The sequence below is a fragment of the Protopterus annectens genome, chromosome 13.part0 (assembly GCF_019279795.1).
Source record: "Protopterus annectens isolate FY-2018-M chromosome 13.part0, PAN1.0, whole genome shotgun sequence".
Classification (NCBI taxonomy): domain Eukaryota; kingdom Metazoa; phylum Chordata; order Ceratodontiformes; family Protopteridae; genus Protopterus; species Protopterus annectens.
The window spans coordinates 1,348,037,262-1,348,060,204 of record NC_056747.1 but is presented as its reverse complement, the minus strand read 5'-3'; the positions used below and the strand labels follow the sequence as shown (position 1 = coordinate 1,348,060,204).

At 38.4% G+C, this 22,943-nt stretch overlaps 1 protein-coding gene across 7 annotated transcripts in view; it reads left to right on the top strand.

Annotated features, from left to right (window-relative positions):
* The window catches only part of CACNB1 (calcium voltage-gated channel auxiliary subunit beta 1), a 2,104,836-nt gene extending 2,082,734 nt beyond the window's left edge, over nucleotides 1-22,102 (top strand). For all 7 annotated transcript variants that reach the window (XM_044055375.1, XM_044055374.1, XM_044055371.1 and 4 more), the window contains one exon: nucleotides 21,454-22,102. In XM_044055375.1, the coding sequence (XP_043911310.1) occupies nucleotides 21,454-21,744 (291 nt within the window). In that variant the 3' untranslated portion in view covers nucleotides 21,745-22,102. The remainder of the gene's footprint in view (nucleotides 1-21,453) is intronic.
* The last annotated feature ends 841 nt before the right edge of the window (nucleotides 22,103-22,943 follow it).

Here is a 22,943-nt window from a genome sequence, read left to right as displayed (position 1 = left end):
TTTCAAGTAAAAATACATTTTGTCTCACAGAACAGCAGTTCACAACAAACTGAGAAGAAAAATGCTTGTGAGGGTGCATGAAGTATATATGGGAATAATGCTTGCCTCCCTACCCCCCCTAAAACAAAATATATATATCACTCTGGTGTTGGATTAGGATGAAAGTAGCAAATGTCTGCAGTCATATATTTTAAGCAGTTGCAGTCAAAATATCATACAACATGCCTGCTTACCTCTACCCCCTCAAAACAGCCACATTCTGTGTGCCACTCCGATTTCAGAGTGAAAGAAAACTGAAAGAAGTAATAGAACTTAGTAATATATTTCAACTTGTTATATGAGACGTGTAAACAGCATGCCTCTTTAGCCCTTTTTGAATTGGGGGAAATGAAACATGATCAGAGTAATGCACTCCAACTTATTTCTTTATTGTTGCTAAACAGTGCACAGTCATTAGTCAAGAAATATTAACTGAATGTGCTTACCTCTGAGGTTTGTGATGAAAGTTAAGGAAATAATGACCACGGACCACAGAAAAGAAGCAATGACCAGTGAAACAAAAAATCCAAGGCAATGAACCCAGCAAGAATCCGAGATGGCAAAATGTTTTAATCCAAAAACGTTGAAAATTCACAGGACAAAAATAGCGAAAATCAACCCACAATGAACGATTCAAGTTAAATAGTTTGTTGTGGGTTCATTTTTGTTATTTGTGTCCTGTGAGTTTTCAACGTTTTCTGAAATAATGACCACACCATCCTCATTCCCAACAAAATTACCATTTGTGGTCACCTTTGCGCAGGGTGGTTTTCAACTGTGGAGGTTCCAAGCAGAGGCCACTGCTAAGCCTGTGTTAAAATCCACTTATATAGCCTGGAATATAGGGGGCAACAGATGCTGAGCGACACCGTCTGTTCTGTGATACATTTTTTGCCTTATTTTTGAAAGATAACTTTCTAGCTGTTCTTTTTTATTGCTATTTAGAGGAGTTATGCATGTGCCTGGATATATTGTGTCCCACAGATAAAAAAAGTGATATTATTTCCACTTACATGCACAAACACTAGCACTGCCTCTGAAAAGATAGATCTGTTACAAAATCCATAAATACACACACACACACATACACACACACACACACACACACACACACGCACACACACACACACACACACACACACACACACACACACACACACACACACACACACACACACACACACTTTCTTTACACACTTAGCTACAGGCAAAGTGGAGGAAAACCACTGCTGCTATGAAAGTTGCTTGGGCTTTTGGAAGAAACCAGAGCACATAGAAAACCCACACTGGCAGGGAAGACATAGACTGCACACAGAACAAGCAACAGCAGACCTCAAGCTGCATTAAGCAGTGTGAGATTGAAACTCTATTTTGAATGCCAATGTGCAATGTTGATTTCACACACATCCTGGCAGTGCACCACCGATAGCCTGTTACAGCGTGCAAAGCAGATGCTCGGCTGTAATAAAAAGAGGAAGAAATGATGACAGCCTTGTTACTATTGAATTCACTGGAACCTTCTTCTCATCCTACACATGCATATGCAAACATAATACATAGCAATATTAGTTATAGACTGATAGGCTGATTGCAACACAGTACATTGTGTGACACGACTCCTGACACAACTGAACAGTGATTGTTGTTTAACAGTGGTCAAATAACACCATTGGTAAATCACTTTTAGCCATGGTTGGCCTCCATAGTCACTTTACTGACTGTGTACCCCCATATGTCTGACTGATGTGAAAAAAATATCCTAGTAATATATGCCAAGTTTGCTTCACACAAACATAATAATCACAGTAAAGTGTTCTATTTTACTTCATGCAAATGCATACTACTCCTACAATGTCAGATTAGTGACTGTTTAAAATGAGTGAACAAGAGGGTCAGTTATGTTTATTTACAGATGGCTCCCACCACCAAACCAGCAGTTATAGCTACTTCAGTTTGAAATTCAGAAATGTGTTTGTAATACAAATAGTGGACATGTGATGTATTTCGTCTTTGTTCAATACAAACAGAAGCTGCACAGTAAAGTATCCCAAGTTACTTCATACCAAAGCCATTTACTGCTCAAAGCTGGATAACTGGTAAGATTAAAAAAAATACCTCATATTCATACCAACAGCTGCTGCTATTTGTTGGCTGGTTTGGTGGATTTTTCTATATTTTATAATGCCATAAAGCCATTTTAATTCTATCTTAAGAATGTCTTTGTTACGTATTTTAGTCACCTTCCTCAAGTCTTGATTATTCTTTCTGTCACTACTTATGTTGGTTATATAGAAGTACCAGATTTTTTCATTCCTTTTGAAATAGTTGTCTATATTTTGCTTTTTTGAAATAGGGAATGCTCTAAAACCAGTCTTTATTTATTTGATTCATTTATTTTCTAATTCTCCAGTACCATTTTATTAAATTCAGGATCCCAGGTAAACCACAGCCTATTTCAGCATTCAGTAGGCACAAGGCAGAGAGAAAATAATCCTAGGCAACATATCAGTGTATCACAAAATGCAATGTGCACACAGACACACACACACACACACACACACACACACGCATTCTGACAATGAAACATACACATGCCACATGCACAAATACAGGCACACATGGACACTGTCAATGAATCACACACACATGTACCAGACACACACAGTCTGACAATGAAACACATATATACCACATGCACACATACAGACACACATATACACTGTCAATGAAACACTCACATACTCTGACAATGAAACACACACGTACCACATGGACACATACAGACATGCTTATAGACTGACAGTGAAACACACACACACACACACACACACACACACACACACACACACACACACACACACACACACACACACACTCTTGCATGTTCTTCATGTAAATGTTTGTCAAAATGTCACCCGTTGCAAAATACTACTGCCGCTTCAGTGGTATTTATGTACTTATTTCCTAAGCACTATACATAAACGAAAAATGATATATAAAAAGCTATTGGCAGTTATATAAAATTGTTCATGGCAAATGAATAATATGTATGAAGTATATAAAATATAAACTACAGCACAATATAAATAACAAAAAACAACAATATATAAAATGCAATACTATGACAAAGTAGTTGGACCCAACTAACCTAGGACTAAGTACAGTTCAAACAAACCTTACTCCCAATATTCCACTAATGATGTTTCTTACCAAACTCAAAACCCCATGCAGAAGTTTGCACTGCTGAAAATGCATAGCTAACAGGGCATTAAAACAGGCAAGGCAATTCCAAAGAAAGATCATCAAAGTCCTCTGCAGTACTGACAAGCCAAAAAAGACAAATTCCATCCTGCTTGTAAATGTAATAAAAACTGAAAGCAAAACCAAGAGTGAACATCATCTTATCACAGTTCCTCAGAAAGTAAATCTAAATGGCTTAAATAATGAATGATGCTTAAAAAGTATTTTATGTTTGAAAAGTTAATTCATTTAATTTATTGAATGTTTTTAGGTCACAAGGCACATACAGCCACATCTCACAATGTCTCAACCTGTATGCCATTAAGGCAAACAGCCACACATCCTAATATATTGATCACTGGAGAATCTGTTGTGAGATACACTGTTACCCCCCACCAGGCTAAGCAAGGGGTTCAGTCAATGTCAATTGCCTGTCAGGGTCAAGGATCAGTCAGATCACATGACCTTGAACTACAAGTACTGGTATGACTCAGTCAGATCACATGACATTGAACCACAAGTACTAGTATGTCTCTGTTATAGTCCACGTGGGTGTTAATGACCTGAGACATACCTCCCTGAACTGTATGGACAGAGACATGAGAGAACTTTCAGATTATGTGTCCCAGAAAGGTATGAGCCTAGCACTGAGCAACATTTTGCCTTTACTAAGGATGATACTACAATATGAACAGAAGATGATTTCCTTTAACAGTTGGCTTAGGTACTCTGGTCATTCAAAGGGGGTCCAATATTTGTCACCTTGGGCAGACGTAAGCTACAGAGCACATTGATTTGCCAGGGATGGACTGCATCTGTCCCAAATAGGCTTTTGAATGCTGGCCAAAAATGTATCCACTGCTTTTAAGCCTTTTTGTGACAAATGGCAATCTGATAAACCTTCCCACGTAGTAAATTCTACACAAGATAAACTAAAGGTATTACTACTCAGTGTTAGGAGTCTCAACAAGAAGCTCAGCTCCCTGAAAGCACTCCTCGACCTGGAGAGTGTTGATATCTCTGCAGTTACTGAGACATAGTTTAAAGCCACAGAGGACACCCAAGCAGTAAAAACACTATAATACCTTCCACACATTTAGAACAGTTACTGCACAAGAAAGGACAAGAGCTGGAAGTGTATCGATCTACATGAAAAGTAAATACACCTCAAGATTGGTCAGACAATATGACAAGCTTGAGCTACTCCATGTCCAATTAAACTTAGGTAAATTCCAATGCCATATCTTTGCTAGGTACAGGTCCCCTTCAATGACCCAGGATAACCATATCACATACTTGAATGTACTGAAGTCACTTGCAATTCAGACCAACACCATATTCATGGGTGATTTCAACTATCCCACCATAAACTGGGATGCATACACAATTACAGACATGCAGATTAAAAGGTTCATGGATTTTGTCAATGCAAACACCCTGGAACAGTTAGATGTTATGTGGTTTTATCTCGCCTACATTCTTTACTCACAGGTTCGGAGCCAAGAATCGGCTCCAACTCGGCCAACTTATTTCTCTACACAAAGTCTCTAATTGGCTGGGCTAACCCAGTATCCCAAGATGCACCTCGCCCTAGCCCCAGATCTCGTTTGCCGCTCGTAGAGTTAGGACATGGACTCGCTTGGCTGTGGCTAAGTACCCTTTTTCAAAACTTTTCATAAGTCTTTAGCAGTCTGTTCTCTTGTAAAAAGCTATTTTACTAGCTAGTTTTTCATTGTGAGTGTACTGTGTAAGCGAGTGGTGTGTTTTGTGGGTATCGCTCTGTTTTGGCGGGCTAGGCCCATTTAAATTAGAGGACCTAGACCTCTCCTGTGTTGTTTTTTTGTGTGAACTTGTGTTTTGTTTGGTGTTTTGGTCGGTAGTTAGATTTTCTTTGCTGCACCAAAGAAACATTTAAATTAGAGTTTCCTTGGCTGTTCGTAGTTTGGTTTTTTCTGCCTTCCTCTTGTGTCTGTCATTGTCGGTTGAGTGGGTGTTGCGCATTACTATGTCTAAAGAGCAGAAAGAGCATAAACCCTCTGGGTTTAAAAAATGCTCAAAATGTGGCTATGAGATGTCCATTACAGATGGGCATTCTATCTGCGTTTAATTGTCTTGGTGCTATTCACCGGCAAGAGTCATGCAGTTTTTGCCACGCCTTCAGCCCAAGGGTACTGCAGGAAAGAAAAAATAAGCTGATTTTGAAGGGCCTGGTTAAGCCTTCTTTTGAGGAGTCCTTAGACTCTTCTTCTAGTACAAAGTCTAAGACTTCCAACGCCAAGAAAAGATCTCTGGCTCCATCTGTCTCCTCAGAGCCCCCGGAGAAGGTTTCGAAAGTGGATACTGCCTCCTCAGCTCCCTTGTCCTCGGGGCCACAGTAGGTATCTGTTTTGCTGGAGTTGACCTCGGCCCCGATATTATTGGAGCCTTTTCAGAGCCGGTCACCCAGTGTTAGGCATGAGTCTCCAGGTAGGAGATCCCGATCTCCTTCTATTTCCTCTAAATCCTCTAGGCTGTCTGATTTGGATGTGGATAGGGTGGTCCAGAGGCTCCTGCAGTCGCCGGTGTTAGCAAACTTGTTCTCGGCTCTGACCCAGTCGGCTCCAGAGCCAGTCCCTATTCTTGTACCGATGATTCCTCCTCCGAGCACACCTGTGTCATCGGAGCCAGAGTGCTCCACACCGAGTGATGTTCTCATGTCAGCTCCGATACCCCTTGGGAGTTTATCGGAGCCGACATCGGCTCCAACCATATCGGTTCCATCCTGTGGTTTCGGTACTTGGGTTTCCTCAGTCAGACCCGATGGGGATTCCTCGGGACTCTTGTCAGTTCTGAGCCTCCCTCTCGGTGCATCAGCTCAGGGAACCCCGACTCCGGTTGTGGTCTCGAAGATGGGGTCAGTCCTCGGATTCGGGGGGACCTGCCTTTGAGGCCATGAGGAGCGCACTGGCCAGATCATCAGTTACATCACCTGGATCAGTCACTCCTTTGATGCTCTAGAGGCCTCATGTAGAGCTGCTGTTACAGGATCAGTCATACGTAGACATGCCTGGCTCAAGGAACAAACCTTACCAGATCATGTCAAAGCTAAATTACTAGATGCCCCTCTACAAAAGGATGTATTATTTGGTGCTAATGCTGAGGAGGTATTAAAGAAAATGGAGGAAAAGGCTAAATCAATGCAAACAGTGAAAGATTTTCTACAGGTACAACCCCCACGTTTCAGTAGAAATTGGCCTTCCAAAAATTGGTCCTTTCCAGCCATGGACAGACCCCAAAGAGGTAGATACAGGCGCCCGAGGGGCAGAGGGCAATCCCAAGGATTGTTTAGAGGCAGACAATGGCAAGCTCCTACACAAAGAGGTGGTGAAGATAGTTCGCAGCCATTCAGAAAGCAGACCCAATGACTTTCCCCTTTGCATGCCATGCAAGGCTCAAATGGCAGCACCCTTAGGTGGAAAACTGGCATTATTTCCAAAAAATTGGCATATTGTCACAAAAGACAAATGGATCCTGGACATTATAAACAGAGGCTACAGATTCCATTTTCACACCCTTCCAAAAATGAGAAGCATGCCAAACCTGTCACACAATCAAAGGGCAGAGGCACAAAGACAAATTTCAGATCTCATTGACATGAAAGCTATTCAAGAGGTACCTACTCACGAACAAGGTCAAGGTTTTTATTACAGACTATTCCTGGTACCAAGGAAGGGAAAAGATTGGAGACCTATTTTGGACCTATCCATCCTAAACACATTTTTACTCGTACCAAAATTCAAGATGCTCACTTTACAGCAGCTTCTTCCCATGCTGGGCAAGGAGTCTTGGCTGGTAACATTGGACCTCAAGGAGGCATACCTGCATGTCCCAATCAGACAAAATTGCAGAAGATACCTCAGATTTCTTGCAGGTTCAACCCATTATCATTTCTCTGCATTGCCCTTTGGCTTATCTACTGCGCCCCGAGTATTCACGAAATGCCTGACATCAGTAATTGCCGACTGCAGACTTCAAGGGATACAAATATACCCCTATTTGGATGACTGCCTGATCCAAGCGGACAGCAAGCACATACTTCTGAAACATCTGGCTTATGTAATAATGTTGTTGAATTCTCTGGGATACACAGTCAACAAAAAGAAATCAAGGCTAATACCCTCTCGGAAAATAATTTTTCTGGGTGCCAACTTGGACACAAACACCCAGATGGCCTACCTCACGCCAGAGAAGCAGGGGCAACTAACTCAATACTTCAGAACACTAGCAAATTTCACCAGGCTGACTGCAAGGAAAATTCTGCAGGCTCTGGGATTCATGGCATTTTGCATCCTACTAATCCCATGTGTAAAGTTTCATATGAGGAAACATCAATGGTACCTGAAAAACCTATGGCCTCAACACAGCCACAGTTTGGAAACAATAATACCACTAATTCCATGTCTTCAAAAGGAATTTCTGTGGTGGGCTCAAGCATGCCAAACAAACACAGGTCTCCCATTCAGCAAGCCTTAAGCAAATCAAGTCATCACAACAGACGCCTCGGACTACACCTGGGGGGCGCACATGATAGATCGGTACATTCAGGGAAAATGGTCCCAAAAAGAAAAGCACCTTCACATCAATCAAAAGGAAATGCTAGCAGTAATAAATGCTATTATAGCTTTCAAAGACCTTCTGCATCCAGGTCAACTATTGATAAGGACAGACAACACCACAGTAATGTGGTACATAAACAAACAGGGAGGAATCCATTCATACCCCCTATGCAGGCTGGCCATGTCACTTTGGAACATGGCTCTGGACTTACAAATCGAACTTCAAGCACAGTACTTGCCAGGCAAGGAAAACACGCTGGCAGACAACCTAAGCAGAAATATGACAGATCCACACGAATGGAAGTTGCATCCTCAAGTTTTTACAGAGATAATTCAAGCATGGGGAAGGCCAGACATAGATCTCTTTGCCTCCCACAAAAATCACCAATTGACAAAATTCTGCTCAAGGATTTTTCATCCAAAGGCCTGGAGAGTGGACGCTCTCTCTTTCAGTTGGACAACAATGACAGTTTATGCCTTCCCACCTCTTCCGCTGCTGCCCAAAGTTCTATTAAAAACCAGAGCAGACAGACCAAAGATGATTCTCATTGCTCCAGACTGACCAAGACAACACTGGTACCCACTCCTGTGGAGCCTGACGCATCCCCCACCATAGACCCTGTCTCTAATGCCTCTTCTTCTGACTCAGCACAGCTTCAAAACACTTCACAGTCAGCTGAAAACACTCAATCTGGCTGCACGGAAGATTCCTTAACAACACAACAGACCCTACTCTCCAAGGAGGTGCAGGATGTCATTTTGGAGGCCAGAAGGCCGTCTACTAGAAAAGCTTACTCCGCAAAATAGAAACGGTTTTGTGCCTGGAATGAGAAAAAGGGTCAGAACCCTGAAATACTGAATTTACCTCAAATATTACAGTACCTAGCTGAGATGCTAAGCAGTGGACTTTCATTCTCCTCCATCAAAATCCATGCCTCAGCCATTTCTGCAGAATACAACACTGATCCACCTTTATTCTCTCACCCTCTCTTAAGACAGTTCCTCAGAGGGGCTAAGAATATAAAACCCCCAAGGAAACAACCAATACCTGCTTGGGATCTCAATTTCATTCTAGAAAAACTGACCTTGCCTCCTTTTGAGCCAGCTGCCTCAACAGATTTGCAATATTTGTCCTGGAAAACAGCTTTCCTTCTGGCTATTACCTCAGCTCGTAGGGTATCGAAACTACAAGCCCTCATGGCTGTGCAGCCTTTTATCATCTTCCATCAGGACAGAGTTTCCTTATGAACCAACCCATCCTTTATGCCAAAAATGGTATCCAGGGTAGCTTTGAATCAGGCTATACACTTACCTACCTTTTATCCTAATCCTCAAAACAAAGGGGAGAGATTACTACATTCCTTGGACATCCACAGACAACTGCGTTAGTATTTGGACAGAACAAAGCCTTTCAGAAAATCAGAACAGCTCTTTGTGTCCTATGCTATAGGAGCTCAAGGGAAGCCAATTTCCAAACAGACAATCTCAAAATGGATAGCCCACTGCATATGCTTTTGTTATTCTTTTCATGGCAAAACTGTACCTACAGGCATCAGATCTCACTCCACAAGGGCCACGGCTACCTTTGCAGCTTTCCTCAGAGGAGTTTTACTACCAAAGATATTTTAGAAGCAGCCACTTGGAGTTCTGTGCATACCTTCTCCAAACACTACCACCTTCCATTATACTCCAAATCTAGAGCAGGCTTTGCCACTGCAGTCTTGCAGGGCATCCTGGCTCCTCCTAGTTCCACCTAGTGCCTACCACCCCTTTCTTAGCTTTGGGATTCTACCCATCTGTTATGACTGCAGCTGTATGCACGATGAAAATAGTACAGTTTTGTACCTACCATAAATGTAGATGTTCGAGTGCTAATACAGCTGCAGTCCAGGTTCCCCTCTTGGAACAGGCCTATTTGCTAACACCTCCTCATACAACCTGATTGGGGTATTCATTTATGGTGTATTTGCTTGCACTACTGTATTTTGATTATATGGCATTGCTTTATTACACAAATTTATGTATTGCCTTCCTTCTGGGGGCACCTGACATCTGGGGCAAGAAAAACTGAAGAAAATAGCGTCGGCTGGTTCTTTTATACTCCTGTCGCACTGACGTCAGAGAAGAAGCGACGACAACCGACGCCGGACCTAGACTTTGGAATTCGGCCGACCGAGGACCCGCCTGACAGCAGGAGAACCCATCTGTTATGACTGCAGCTGTATTAGCACTCGAACATCTACATTTATGGTAGGTACAAAACTGTACTTTCTACTGTAGGGCCGTTAGCCTTGTAACCTGCTATGATCCTTTGATTCTACACGTTTGATATTTATTATTTAATGTGTGGTTTAGAAGTATGTTTTTACTCTCTGAAGGCATTGCTGGATGGCTAAGCGTGTATGTTATTTTATAAGTTATTACTATGATCCTTTGATTCTACACGTTTGATATTTAGTATTTAATGTGTGGTTTAGAAGTATGTTTTTACTCTCTGAAGGCATTGCTGGATGGCTAAGCGTGTATGTTATTTTATAAGTTATTACTATGATCCTTTGATTCTACACATTTGATATTTAGTATTTAATGTGTGGTTTAGAAGTATGTTTTTACTCTCTGAAGGCATTGCTGGATGGCTAAGCGTGTATGTTATTTTATAAGTTATTACTATGATCCTTTGATTCTACACGTTTGATATTTAGTATTTAATGTGTGGTTTAGAAGTATGTTTTTACTCTCTGAAGGCATTGCTGGATGGCTAAGCGTGTATGTTATTTTATAAGTTATTACTATGATCCTTTGATTCTACATGTTTGATATTTAGTATTTAATGTGTGGTTTAGAAGTATGTTTTTACTCTCTGAAGGCATTGGTGGATGGCTAAGCGTGTATGTTATTTTATAAGTTATTACTATGATCCTTTGATTCTACATGTTTGATATTTAGTATTTAATGTGTGGTTTAGAAGTATGTTTTTACTCTCTGAAGGCATTGCTGGATGGCTAAGCGTGTATGTTATTTTATAAGTTATTAATGCATCATACTTGAACTTTGTATCATTATTTGTTGTTTTTGCTGTTGTCTATATGTGTGTAAAACAACAATGTCAGGAAGCATAACAATATAATTTCTAAATTTCGGGGCCCACACCCTCTAGAATGAAAGCTGAAGCTGCAGAGTCACAAACAATGACAAGCAAGAAAAAAAAATGTCAAAACAAACAATCAGCACAGCACACGCACAAAACTCACAACAAAAAACATAAAAGTACCAAAAATCAGAATCCAATCGCAGAAATAAAGTGTTAATGACTTAACCATCACATAAACACCTTTGTATGGTTCTGCTTAAATTTGTTGCCATTTGCATTGGACAGTGCAGTAGGTCCTGCCCCAGCCAAACAAATGCAGCAAAGGAAATACTGAAATGAAATGCTTGTAATCACAAACAGCACACAACCTTTAGAAAACACTGCAGATACATTGGCTGTGCTGCATAAAGTCCAGCCATGCAACGTAACATCTGACAAGAGGACATTTATTTATTTATTTTACATGTATTTGCCGGGATGGTCTGACTGGGACAGTTTCCATTTTCAGTGGAGGCCCAGGGAGAAAAGCTCCAGTCTAAGCTTACATACAAAGTCATCACATCAAGTAATAGAAATTATAGATAAAAGATATGAGTGTTAACACATTTACAGGATAACATGTTAAAAACAAAAATATATGCATAGTATCAAGTAGAACACAACTTTAAATACGTGAATGTAGACAAATATATGTTTGAACTTATATATGTGGAGGAACATAACATTAGTTAGGAACTTAAGTAGGGACAATCACTTAGGCAAGTAGTGCATAGTTAGTAATACTTCCATGGTGAGAGTTACAGCTAGGAATGTAACTACTTATAGAGAAGTAGTGATGTTAGAAGGGATATGTTAACAGAGTTAGTATGTACAGCCACATTGTATAAATAATGCTAAGTTAATAATTAACCTGGAGCGTTACGTATGCAAAGCAAGGATTAAAATGTGTCTTTTGATAGATATTTTGATTAAGATTGCTTATGGATCTAGTACTATGTGGAAGGGTATTCCAAGTTTTGGCAACAAAGTTAGAGTAAAGAGAGTTGCCTGCTGTATTGGATACTTTGGTTACCTGGAGTAAGTCTTTGTTAAATGATCAAAGAGTACGAATGTTAGAGCAAGGTTGTAGAAGTTGTTTTAGGGAAGGTATGCTGTCAGGACTGTGCATTATTTTGTGAGCCATTATTAATTGGTTATAGTTCATAATATGAGATAGTTCCAACCAAGAAAGATTTTTGAGCCATTGACAGTGATTGGTTGAATGTGTGAAATCTGTTGCAAATTTGGCAACCTTATTATAACATGATTCTAATTTACTTAGTTCTGACTTCTTGAGATTGGTAAGTATGGGGGATGTATATAAGAGTGAGGAGAGAAGGTGGGTTCTAGCTATGGCTATTCTTGCAGCGTGTGTTAAGAATCTTTTGTTTCTATACATTGTTCTCATTTTCTTGTGAAACATTTTGATTGTGTTAGAAATGTGTATGTCAAATTGTAGTTTGTTGTCAGTGACACCTAATAGTTTTGTTTGGGAATCTGGTAAAATCCTAGTTTTACTACTGGCAGTGATATAAAAGTTAGCTGGGAGGTTAGTAGGTTTAGATGGATGAAAGATCATAAGTTTAGTTTTATTAGGGTTGAGAATGAGGTGTGAGTTTGATAGCCACATTTCAGTATCAGAGAAGGCTTTTTGTGTGACTGTAAGTAGATGCGTTATTGTGGATGCTGCACATACGAGGGTTGAATCATCTGCATATTGTATGATAGATGCTTGACAGGAGGCAGTGTTAAGATCATTTATGAATATGCTGAAGAGGAGGGGCCCTAGGATTGAACCCTGAGGAACTCCAAGTGTAACAGGAAGGAGTGGGGATAGATATTGCTTCCATTTCACAGTTTGCTGGTGTCTAGATAGATAACTTTGAAACAATTTAACAGCATCAGGATTGATATTAAGATTATTCAGAGTGGACAGTAACTTAGGATGGGAAACTGTACTGAATGCTTTCGATGTGTCCAAAAAGACTGAAGATGCTATTTTGCCATCATCTCTGAATTTATTTATAGTATTATTATTTTATTTATTTTATTTGTTTAACATCTGTTTGCCAAGATAGTCCGATTGGACAAGTGTCCATTTTCAGTGGAGTTCTGGGAAGAAAAACTCCATAAGTTTACAGAGAGAAGAACATTTTACAGAAGAGTCATTACAGAGTAGTAGCATACAGATTGTAGACTTTACAGCCATTACTATACAATAAGAGGATATTTCCCCTTTTGGTTGAAAATACAAGTGTACAGAATATACAATGAGAGTAGATAAGAACCTGGTAGAGCATTGCACGATTAGTGAAATTTAGAAGAGCTGTAGTAGTGCTATGATGTGGTCGGAATCCATGCTGTGACAATGAGAGGAGATTACTGTTTAGAAGGTATTTAAGAAGTTGAAAGTGGACACATCCTTCCAGAATTTTAGAAAGTGGTGAAAGTAAAGCAATGGGCCAGTAGTTTATTAGTTCTGCTGAATTACCTCCATCGTGTAATGGTGTAATATATGCAATTTTCCAAATAGCTGGGACATACTGTTCTGTTATAGAGCAGTTTATAAGTATTGACACAGGGATGGCAGTAACATCTGCTGTTAATTTTAGATATTCTGCTGGCAAGTTATCTGCTGCCATTGAAGTGGGTTACAACTTCTTTAATAGTTTTGCAATTGTTTGTTTTGGGACTGTCTGAAATGAGAATGCATCTACAGTAATCCTTGGATTGTTGGGTGTTGACATTGTGGGAAACTTGGTATTCTTAGTCGGTGCTAAAACACTTTCAGTGAAGAATATGTTAAATTGTTCAGCAATATTGTTTGTCTTATCAGGTAAGTTGGGGGTGGTGGTTGTGATTTGCAAAGGATGAAATATGTTATTGATTGTGATCCTGAATTTTTGTGGATACATGACTTGATAATTAATGCTATAGTCAGTAATGTTATGCAATAGTAATAAAACTGTAGATCTGTCACACACACCTTGTTCACTCAATTGTCTCTCTTACTGTATATGTATATATATATATATATATATATATATATATATATATATATATATATATATATATATATATATATATATATATATATATATATATATATATTTTATGGGAGTGTGTGTGTGTGTGTGTGTGTGTGTGTGTGTGTGTGTGTGTGTGTGTGTGTGTGTGTACATATGTATGCATACATATATATTTGGGTTTCATCCATTTGGGTGTGTGTTCATTTCATTATGGCCAAATTTTGCTGTGAAAATAGTCAGTGGTGAATTATATCAAATGATGTTATAGCTGAGGTTTAGGTGGTTGATGATAGTATAACTGAATCAGTTTTATTTGTTTCACTGTTGTCCAGTCATGAAGTTAGCATACATAATTTCTGGGTGTGTAAGGCAAAGCTCCCCACATTAAAAGTATTTTAAAATGTTGTGCAATATCAGTGAGTGTTGTTCTTTAGTTTTCTTTTTATTACAAGTGACAACATAAGTACATTTATGTGTAGGTCAGTTTTCTGACCATGTTGTGGAGATAGTTATCAGTTATAGTTTATTAGATGTTTTATGCTGTTATGAGTTACTTTTGTGAAAGGGTTTGGATTTGTAATTTGGAATGCAATATGTATACTTTTGGGGGGGTTGTGTGTTTAAAGGTGGTTTTCTTATTTGTTTTGCATTGCAAAGGTGACAGCGTTTACCATTTCAGTCACTGGTCTGGATTCAGAAAGAGCCACTGGGAGAGGTCAGCTCTAATTCAGGCTGCTACCACCACTGGTTGCCCTTTCTGTTTCAGAATAGGTCTACCATAGTGATTCTATGTAAAACAGAAAAACGAGCAGGCAACAACTCTAGTAACTACTTTATTGTAAGTTGAGCGCTTTCGTCAGACAAATATCCAACTTCTTCAGCACAAATATACTCAGAGTACATTTGCCTTAAGTGAGTAAAAACACATCACATGACACCATTAATAGCCTCCCCATTAACTCTTAAAATACCACAGCCATTTCCAAGAAATTGTATATAAATATACATACACACCTTTTATGCATTTAAACATAAATATATGTATAAGAAATTATATTTCAAAACACAATGAAATAAAACAGCTCCTATAAAACTCATCAAAGCTACATTAAATAACCCAGGAAGAGCCAAGGCAGCCAGTGGGACTAGACCAAAGGAGACTTTCTCACTCAATGATTGGTTGGAGGGGAAGCCTGGGAAGTGGATTACTGGACGTTTGATAACCAGCTGAAAACTTTACATGACCAAACTACTAAGTTTTGAAAACTACAACTTGAAAATTCCTACTTTCAGGAGTGTTTAAGAAGACAACAAATGCCAAAAGGATTATGCAGCTGAAAATACCCCAGTGGACTTATTAAGTTCTCAGAATTACACAAATAATGTTGTGAATTACTTGAGCTATTAATGAAAGATAATGACAGGAAAAACGTGTGAACTAAAAGATTCAACTTATTACACTAGAATCTGGACTGATTTATTGTTTCAATTTAAATTTAAAGATTACAGGGCTATGTTTAAGGACATTGAAGTTAAAATCAGTGAGTTAAAAAATAAAAAGTCCAAAAAGTTACTACGGGATAAGGCCAATTATGAGCCTGGTAAAGCATACCTGCCTCCACTTCATGGTTCGGGCTCCAATATAAATTCAAGAGGTAATTCTTATACTTTAAACTTGAATGGATAGAATAACAGGGATTTGGAAAACCATACTGAAGAGGAAATGGGTGACCTTTTAGAGTCTCAGCCTCCAAGGTGGTCAGAGCGTCTGATGAATCAGAGGTAGAGACAATAGGGGACATATGGAGAAAGCAATTACCATGTTTGGGAGAAACAACAGATGATGGGGGTCAACCAGATGGAGAGGCAGGGGGAGGGGGAGAGGCAACCACAGATAGAAAACATGTTACCAAAATGTAAAATTGTATTAAACACTGCTGCTAACTTTAAAATATATAATTACAGTGATATGGATGTAACAACAGACTGGGCTAATTTATTTGATAAAGGTCTTACCTTTGTTTCTACCAGACCAGCTTTAAAACAGCTTAAGCTATTTGTTAGGAAAATCAATTTGGGTATGCAACGGGGGTGGCAAACAGTTGTAAGCATTAAAGTACTTTTAACCTACCATTACATTCACTGTTGAACCTTTTTGAAAAAATGTGTGAGAAAGATATAAGAACACATTTGTCTGGTAATACTGAAGGTTCCTTTCAACCCAACCTAACCTACCGTCAGAGGCTATTGTTAAAGGAGCTTAGTAACAACCACTATATTAGAATTATGAAGCCAGACAAAGGTGGGGGCCTGGTGGCTATGGGCATTAATGAATACATCAGTGAAATGTTAGGTTTGTTGTATACTGATGTATATGAGGAAGTATCTGTCGATGAAATGAATATCGCTTATCCTGGAATTGACGTGATGCTGGACAACTTGGTCTTGAGTGACCAGATGACTATAATGGATCGAGATTATTTGAGAGTGTCATACCCCAGGACTCCCACCATTTTTGGCATACCCAAGCTACATAAAGATCTGTGGGACCCCCCCTTTAAGACCAATTGTTGATGCTAAGGCCTCTTAGACTTTTCCCCTAGCAAAATATGTTGCTACACATACAAAAGGAATTCTGTCTGGGCACAAGCATATATACAAAGACTCTTAGAAGTTTTTGTTAAAGGTGTCCAACCAAATCTACTTAGACAATTTACTTTTTGTAACTATAGAAGTATGTGACCTATTTTCTGTTATCCCACATGCAGAAGGACTTTAATTATTTTATGATTTTTTTTTTTTGTGTAGTCACTCGGGCTTTGAACACAACAAAATCCTTACCATCACAACTTTAAAGGAAGTTGTATTGGAAAATAATTTTATAGTCTTCAAGAACCAGTTATTCCGATAAAAGAAGGGAGTAGCAGTGGATACGGTATGCGCCCCCATCTTTGCTAACATTGTGTTATCACAGTGGGAGAACCAAGTGGTTCTCAAGTCTGAGTTTGCAAGTTGTTGGGCACTATACAGTCATTTTTTAGATGACATAGTAATATGTTGTACTGGGCATAGACAAAGATTAAATCATTCCTATCAATATTTGAACACCAGTACTAGTTTTTTTAATTTACTATGGAAGTAGGGGAAGAAAGATTTCATTATTTGGATGTCACCATCAGTAAAAACAGGATAGAGAAGAAGTTTCATTTGAACCTCTATGGGAAACCAACCTATTCTAACTCTCTTCTCCATTTTGATAGCCGTCATCCTATACATCAAAAGAAATCATTAGTTAAAGGTCAACTGGTGAGGCTAGGCTAGATGGTGAGCTGTGACAACATGTTTTATGAAGAAAGTTTGATATGAAAGGAATGTTGCAGAATAGAGGCTACCTTGACACCTTTTTGGACAGAATTTTTGAGGAAGTTGTAAGGAGGAGACAAGAGGGTTATTTTTATCCCCTACTAGGTACGGACAAGGAGATATCTGTGACTAATGGTACACTTACTTTGGGTAATAGTAACAACTTCCAGAGGGCCCTTGTTTTACCTTATAATTTGCATTTTCAAGGGATTAAAAATATTATAGACCATAATTGGAATATATTTTTAGGATAGACATGAAATACATGAACAAAGTGGGACAAAGTCCTGTTATTGTCTACAAAAAGGACCTGTGTTTTAAAACTATTATTGAAAGGCCATTGAAGGGATTATCACTTGGACTTATGAGCAAATGTGGTCTGTGCAAGCAATGTAGGTTTAGTTTAGAAGGAACTGAAGTGATAGTATCAGGATGGGGTGTTGTAAAGCTGGGATATAAGGTTAACTGTCAGAGTACGGAATTAGTGTATCTTGCCAAATGTCACGATTGTGAATGTTTATATATTGGCAAAACCAAAAATAAATTTAGAATTAGAATTTATCAACATCAACATGATATAGTAAAGGGTGATGACAGGAATGCCCTAGCAAAACAAATAAAAAGCAACCCATCCCATAGTTTCAAATACATTGTTATTGATAAGGTCAATCTTGGCCGGGGGGGGGGGGCATGAGATTTATATTTAGAATATAAAGAATTATGATGGCAGCTGAAATGTAATGCTGCTGAACCCCCTGGCCTTAATGAGACAATTTCCATCAGTAGTGTATTAAAACTAAAGGATGAACTGGCTTTTTAATGAGTTAGGAAGATCACAATTGTTTCTATTTATGTAGGCATGGAAATTTATGGCTTATTGATTTTTAATGTAGCTTTGATGAGTTTTATAGGAGCTGTTTTATTTCATTGTGTTTTGAAATATAATTTCTTATACATATATTGATGTTTAAATGCATAAAAGGTGTGTATGTATATTTATATACAATTTCTTGGAAATGGCTTTGGTATTTTAAGAGTTAATGGGGAGGCTATTAATGATGTCATGTGATGTGTTTTTACTTACTTAAGGCAAATGTATGCTGAGTATATTTGTGCTGAAGAAGTTGGATATTTGTCTGAAGAAAGCGCTCAACATGCAATAAAGTGGTTACTGGAGTTCTTGCCTGTTCGTTTTGTTGTTTTTCAGAGTTTTAAAAGTTTGTGACTTATTTGTTCTGTAGGATAACCATGCCGGACCATCTCCTTGGCTGAAGTATATATTATAATGAGACATTCCTGGGGATTGGCCTATACTAATTAACTTGTTCTGTCTCTAGAAATGTAAGACATTTATGCAGCCAAATGATTCAGGAATCCCTTAGCTGCGTAAGTTAGATTGGCCGTCTGAGATAATTTACTCGACTAAAAGTTTGTATTCTCCAACACAGTAAGAGGACTGCTCTCACAGCTGTGCACAGCTTTGGCAGTACATTTTATTTCAGGCCGTGATAGTTATTGATGCTTTTTTCTGTTTTTTTTTTTTTTTTTTGGCACCAGGTTTGTACAAAATGGGGGTGGAGACACCACTACACCAAAGCCTAAATCCACCATTGATAAAAAAATCAAACTTCATAATGACAGAAATACCATAATGCACATCACAATAAGTATTTCATTACCAGGCCATTTTTCATGCCTTGAGGTCATAAAGAATTGAATTTTAATATGTAACATGTCTGTGTTGTATAGATGTTTTGTATAACATTTATAACAAAGCAACCGTCATTCATCTTAAATATTCTCTAATTATCCCAGGGCTAAACAAAGTCAAGTCTTGGAGTTATCATATAAAGTTCCTGTCTAGTTTCCTGTTTTCTATACAGTAAGGAATTCATTGAGAGATAACACACAGTGCATGCAGTGTTGACTGTTTCAGTCTAAGAAGGCTGTAAGGTCAAGATGTTACTTTCACTGAAAGAAATTGTTTGTTTTATCCACACACAGTTTTTGTTTTTGTGAAGTGTAATTTTTGCCTATAGACCGTGAAAGCCGATCTTCTCATTGTATAAGGGTATGTATGAATCTGTTTATTGTATAGGGGTATGTATGAATTTGTTTATTGTATAAGGGTATGTATGAATCTGTTTATTGTATAGCGATATATATATGAATGCATTTATTGTATAAGGGTATTTATGAATCTGTTTATTGTATAAGGGTATGTATGAATCTATTTATTGTATAAGGGTATGTATGAATGTGTTTATTGTATAAGGATATTTATGAATCTGTTTATTGTATAAGAGTATGCATGAATCTGTTTATTGTATAAGGGTATGTATGAATGCGTTTATTGCATAAGGGTATGTATGAATGCATTTATTGTATAAGGGTATGTATGAATGCATGTATTGCATAAGGGTATGTATGAATGCATTCATTGTATAAGGGTATGTATGAATCTGTTTATTGTATAAGGGTATGTATGAATATGTTTATTGTATAAGGGTATGTATGAATGTGTTTATTGTATAAGGGTATATATGAATGTGTTTATTGTATAAGGGTATGTATGAATCTGTTTATTGTATAAGGGTATGTATGAATGCGTTTATTGTATAAGGGTATTTATGAATCTGTTTATTGTATAAGGGTATGTATGAATCTATTTATTGTATTAGGGTATGTATGAATGCGTTTATTGTATAAGGATATTTATGAATCTGTTTATTGTATAAAGGTATGCATGAATCTGTTTATTGTATAAGGGTATGTATGAATGCATTTATTGCATAAGGATATTTATGAATCTGTTTATTGTATAAAGGTATGCATGAATCTGTTTATTGTATAATGGTATTTATGAATGAGTTTATTGTATAAGGGTATGTATGAATGTGTTTATTGCATAAGGGTATGTAGGAATGCATTTATTACATAAGGGTATGTATGAATGCATTCATTGTATAAGGGTATGTATAATCTGTTTATTGTATAAGGGTATGTATGAATGCGTTTATTGCTTAAGGGTGTGTATGAATGCGTTTATTGTATAAGGGTATGTATGAATGCGTTTATTGCATGAGGGTATGTATGAATGCGTTTATTGTATAAGGGTATGTATGAATGTATGTATTGCATAAGGGTATGCATGAATGTGTTTAAATACACATGACATGTAGATGTGTTATGTTCTTACATTCCACTGCTCTTGTTTAAGGATCTGGTGCAAAATGCCAAAAAACGTGGCACACTGACCCTCCAAGTAGTATTGCCCATCATGTGACATCACTCAGAGCCCCATAACCCCCTCAAACCAATAAAAGGCTGAAGTCACTACAGATCTTCCTGTCCTGACAGCATTTGGTGGTCTTGGCATTACACTCTTGTGACAAACAGTAGACCACGCCCAGGCTGAAAATCAACATATTTACACACTTGTATCAATCTAGTGATTGCAGTGTTTGACCTACAACCTCCTGTCAAATATCAGAATCTGGCTTCCCAACATTCTTGCCAGCATTCTGTGTCCTCTTTCCACCTTATCATATTGAACCCCTCTTACTTGCCACCAGCACCACTGGTGAGGTCCCCCTCCTCCCTCTAGACATCGCAGCACCCACAAGCACCTCATCTCTACTATTGATAATGTAAGAACATTACTAAGCCAGAGCTTTACACAGAGTTTATGATCTGTTTTGTGATCTTTTTCACCCTCACTGCAAACCACGATTCATCAACCCCCAGGCCATGATGTGCCACCCCATCCATGCACTTTACATCAACACTATGCTAATAAAGTGTGCAGTGAATACTTTTAATGGGTTACAGCTCATGGTTACAGTGTGGGGTGGTCAGTCTGGCCATCCTGTCTTGTGTGAGGATGTAATATGTTCCCCTCCTTGTGCTGGAGAGTCTGTTTATGATTTAGCAGTATGTAAAACACAATTCTAATCATGGGGTCAAATAAGTAAAAGATTTGCAGGCTATTCTTTCAAACTTTGTAACAGTACAGGAATAAAAAGTGTCTTTAATTATGTGTTTTTATCTTATAAAGGAAATGTTTGACGTCATTTTGGATGAAAATCAGCTAGAAGATGCCTGTGAACATCTGGCAGACTACTTGGAAGCTTACTGGAAGGCAACGCATCCACCCAGCAGTAACCCTCCCAACCCACTCCTCAACCGCACCATGGCAACTGCCGCTCTGGCTGCAAGTCCAGCACCCGTCTCCAACCTCCAGGTACAAGTTCTCACCTCCCTCAGACGTAATCTCGACTACTGGGGTATCTTGGAGGGCCACGATGAAGCTGAGGATCAAGCAAAGGAGGAAGAACATGCTCTTTAATCTACTGTCAACATGGGAGGGAGGAAGGGAGCGAAACATATAGTCTGTAACTATTAAAAGCAAAATAAAGAATCCTGATATCTCCCTGCTTCTGCACTTCCATGATGTCCTTCCCCAGGCACTGGTAACAAACTGCCATTATGAAGGGTAGTAACTTGGTAACTTGTTTTCTGTCTCCTGTCCAACAATTCTTCTGGAGAGCCATAGCATATTTATTTAGTGGTATGATCTGGAATGTCCTGCCCCTCATGTTTTCAGATTTGTGAAGTTCCGAACAAACATGCCTTACTTACTATTTCAGAATTTAAGTTGGTAATGAGGACATTTTCTGGAAAAATAAACATAATAATGAACTGTTGGTCACATGATTGTAACTTTATGATTACCAGGGAATGTGTTTCCTATGTGCACCCCCGCATCTTCGTTATTAAGCTTGCATGGACAAAGAATCATCATCATCAGTAGAACTTATTGTTCTTCTGATAACGAATGCCAGCATATAGGTTTATCATCTGCACCATGTTAACATTACCGCTTTCTCCTAAATGGAATGCTCTATACATTTACCATAGTTTATGCAGTATATAATGCTACCAAGTCCCACATCTAAATCTCAGAGTTTGATCCCCAACTTACAAAAGAACAAATCTTCAGACAGTGTCCCAAAGTTAATAATCAAATATCTTCTTTTTCTGTAGAAAAAAAAATTGCTTTCTCACATTGCACATATGTCTAGCTGTATCTGTACTGTGCCTATCAATGTATATATAATATGCATATGTGTATATATAGACATATATATATATATATATATATATATATATATATATATATATATATATATATATATATATATATATGGATCTACCTGACAAAATCGACACTTCAGAACACCGACAACGACTTCACCGACACCACATAATCGACAGTTCACAAACACAACACCTCATACACTCGACACATCATAACAACAAACAAAACAAATCCCCTGTCCAAAACCCACACACACAACACAAGCACACCAAAATCCTTACAAACCAACACTAACCCTTACATACACAACTATCTACAACCCTAACCGAAACCCTAACCCTAAGCTCCGTCACTATCGACACTCACCTAACCCGCCTAACCCTAACTCACTTAACCGCCCCTAACCCAAAAATATCACTACTGCACCCTTACCTAACCCGCCTAAC